The 3,455-nt window shown below is 28.9% G+C and overlaps 1 protein-coding gene across 1 annotated transcript; it reads left to right on the forward strand.

Moving 5' to 3' along the window:
* Positions 1-855: 855 nt before the first annotated feature.
* On the forward strand, positions 856-1,670 carry LOC112697814 (ethylene-responsive transcription factor ERF011-like). Its single transcript, XM_025751149.3, has one exon. It carries the CDS (start codon positions 1,005-1,007, stop codon positions 1,596-1,598), a length of 594 nt encoding a protein of 197 aa, XP_025606934.1. The 5' UTR covers positions 856-1,004; the 3' UTR covers positions 1,599-1,670.
* Positions 1,671-3,455: the final 1,785 nt, after the last annotated feature.

Here is a 3,455-nt window from a genome sequence, read left to right on the forward strand (position 1 = left end):
CTAAAATTTCTGTCTCTGTCTCTAAAATTTCAGTATTTTAGTACCTCCAAAAAGTAGGGACACAGAAAACTGAAATTTTTAGAGATGGAGACCGAAACTTTAATAACATTTTATACCTAAAATACTTTCATTTCAATTAATTAATTCCAATTTTACCCTTTGTGCAAATTAAATTAGAATTTCATTCTTGTTTCAATTCCTGTCTCCGATTTTGTACCAAACAGAATACTGAGATTTATTTCAATTCCTTTCTCTTAGTCTCTGTCTCTCATTCTTAGTCTTTCCGTTTCTATCTCTCTACCAAAGGCTACCATATATATATATATATATATTAATATGATTATTTTTTGAATATCAATATATATGGTGATTCAATCAAAACCACCCAGATATAAAGGTTATTTGTCATATATATATATATATATATATATACATGATAAAAAGAAAAAAAAAACAACTATGAACCCTAAATTAAATAAGACTCAAGCTTTGTTCTTCTTTCTACTGTATGTTCATAGAAACCACATATTTGCCATAATATACCATACAAAAAATACTAGGAAAACACAAAAGCAGGGTGTGCTTTCATTTATTTAATGTTATTATTAGAATGTATTTTAATTTGTTCATATATATATATACTTATGTATGTATACATATATGTAGATATAGTTGAGATGGTTACTTGTGATGTTTTGTGTCGGCCACCATTGAATTTAATTTATCTCGAAGGAATTAAAATCAACGTGGCAACCCCCACAACACGACACGTTGAAAACTCATTTTCTCTCTCCTTTCCCTACAAACTACTTATCATTCTATATAAATACAATAATGATAATATTTTCCATCCATCTTCATAGATATAAAAAAAATATAGTATCACCGGGAGAAACCATTGTTGTTGTTCTAGGTCTAAATAGAATAATCTTCCCTTCAAGTTTTGATACCCCTATAAATATCCACATAACCCACATGCTTGTTACTTTGTTAGATAGGGTTTGATGTTATATATAGTACGTAGCCATAGATTTCTAAACATGGAAGATAGGAATTATTTTTGTTCTACTAACTCATCAGTGATAAGTCGGAATAGAAATAATAGAAGTAGAAGTGATAACAGAAGTCCTGGTAAGACGAAATCAAAAGTTCAAAAAGAAAAATCAAACAAACCCTATAGAGGGATAAGGATGAGGAAGTGGGGAAAATGGGTGGCGGAGATTCGAGAACCTCACAAGAGGTCAAGAATATGGTTAGGCTCGTACATTACACCGGTAGCGGCCGCGCGAGCATACGACACGGCCGTGTTCTACCTCCGAGGCCCCTCGGCCCGGCTCAACTTTCCGGAGTTGTTGTTTCAAGATGAAGGAAACAAGGATGGTGGTTGTTTGGAACCAGAATGCGACATGTCAGCAGATTCCATACGCAAAAGAGCAACACAAGTTGGAGCAAGAGTGGATGCTCTCCAAACAGCACTTAATCATGCATCTTCCAACAATAATATTAATAATTGTTCATCAACTTCCTCTCTCCTTCAGAAACCTGATTTAAATGAGTTTCCTAAACCTGATGATGAAGGAGATTCTCTTGCTTTCTAGTATTTTATTGTATGGTTGGAAATATCTATCAATATTATATATATTCATATATATATAATGAATTTGTGTCTATATATTAACCCTTTTTACTTTTTTTTTTTTGTCTTCAAGCTTTTTCTCCCTTTTTAGAAAGATAAAAACTCAGGTGTAGTCGACTTTACGTGAAGTTAATGCCTGAGAGCCGTTAGATGATTTGACTGATTTAACTAAATTTTCATCTAACGGCTCTTAAATATCAACTTAACGGCTCTTAAATATCAACTTCACGTGAAGTCGACTTCACTTGAGTTTTTACCATCTAGAAAATATACGTGTATCATTCATAGTAAAAATTGGGGTATGTATATCAATAGGTTTTGTTTTTGATAATGTTATTGAGCACACAAATTATTGTTTAAGGCTTCTACTATATATTAGCAAATGCTAGCTAGTATAAGTTTCCCTGTGCTACGATTCACATTATCATGCATACAAAAATATTCGTATCTTTTTGGAATATATAAAAAATTTAATTTTAATACTTTTATCATATAAATCTTTTATATAATTATTTAATTTAATATATATATATATATATATATATATATTAAATAGTAAGTTTAATAATATATTGATGTATCCTTAATCTGTAGATACTTTAGGAAACATACAAAAAGGTTATCTGTTAACAAAATTTTATTCAGTAATAATATATAAAAATTAAATTAAAAAAATATTTAAAATTTATTAAAATTTATTATTTTTTGTTATTATTTATTAGTTTTGATCATTGTTTTTAGTTATTAATTTAATTTTTTTAATTTAATAATTTAATAATATATTTTTAGTTTATATTTTTTAATATTAATAATTAATTATTAGTTAAAAATAATAAATTTTATAAGTTTTTTAGTATTTTTTATTAGATTCCATCTGTATAAATGTAAGTTATTATTGGTTTGGTAAGTGTAAAATAGCAAGTTGGCCACTAAATGTTGATGGGTCGGTGGGTTAAATTTTATCCTAGAAATTAGTTCATGAAACTGAACTGCATGTTGTTGTAGTATTGGAGATATCTCTTTGTACTTTTCATGTAAAAGCAAAGAAGAAATTTTCGTTCGGCTCCCTTTGATAATTTTGTCACTTAATTAAGGCGGCTTGCTTTTGTCTTTGTTGTTTTCTCTTTTTAATTAATTAGTTTTGATTATTTCTAAAATTGATTTTGCAACCACAATTCGTCGGTGTGAAAAGAGTCAAAAGGGAATGAAGATGAGACAACAAAAGTGGCCAAACAAAGCCAACATTTTTAGAAGAGAAATATTAGAGGATTTGGTTTTAGTTGATAGGGAGTTATTAATATTTAAAAGTATAAATTAAAAATATATTATTAAATTATTAAATTAAAAAAATTAAATTGATAATTAAAAATAATAAATTTATACCAAATATAGGAGTTAAGAATTTAAAAATAAATTTTCACATAATCAAAATTTGAAGAGATGCAACATGAAGTATAAGTTTAAGAATGAAAAGAAATCAAAATTCAAAGGAATACAGCATGAAGTACAGATTTAAAAAAGATAGGAGTTTTGTATTATTAATAATTGTAACATTTTTTATTGAGGTTAATGTTTATTTTGAAGGGGAGGAGAAGAAAGAGTCGGGTGTTTAGGCGAGGTCGTCAAAAAAGAGCCAGTGGTCGACGGATAGGGAGAAAGTGGCAGCGGTGGTGAGTGGGGTGACAGAATCGCAATCGAAAAGGTAATTGCCGATAAAAGAAAAGGGATGAGAAAGGAAAAGAGTGGATAAAGAAAAGAGGAGGAAGAAAAAGAAAAGAGTAGTGCAGTGAATGAAGAATATGATTAAGAAAGTGAAGAA

This window comes from Arachis hypogaea, chromosome 16 (genome assembly GCF_003086295.3).
Source record: "Arachis hypogaea cultivar Tifrunner chromosome 16, arahy.Tifrunner.gnm2.J5K5, whole genome shotgun sequence".
NCBI classification, from domain to species: Eukaryota; Viridiplantae; Streptophyta; class Magnoliopsida; order Fabales; family Fabaceae; genus Arachis; species Arachis hypogaea.

Excerpts from the sequence above, each read along its gene's own strand:
- LOC112697814 (XM_025751149.3), top strand. The coding sequence starts at position 1,005 with ATGTTATATATAGTACGTAGCCATAGATTTCTAAACATGGAAGATAGG.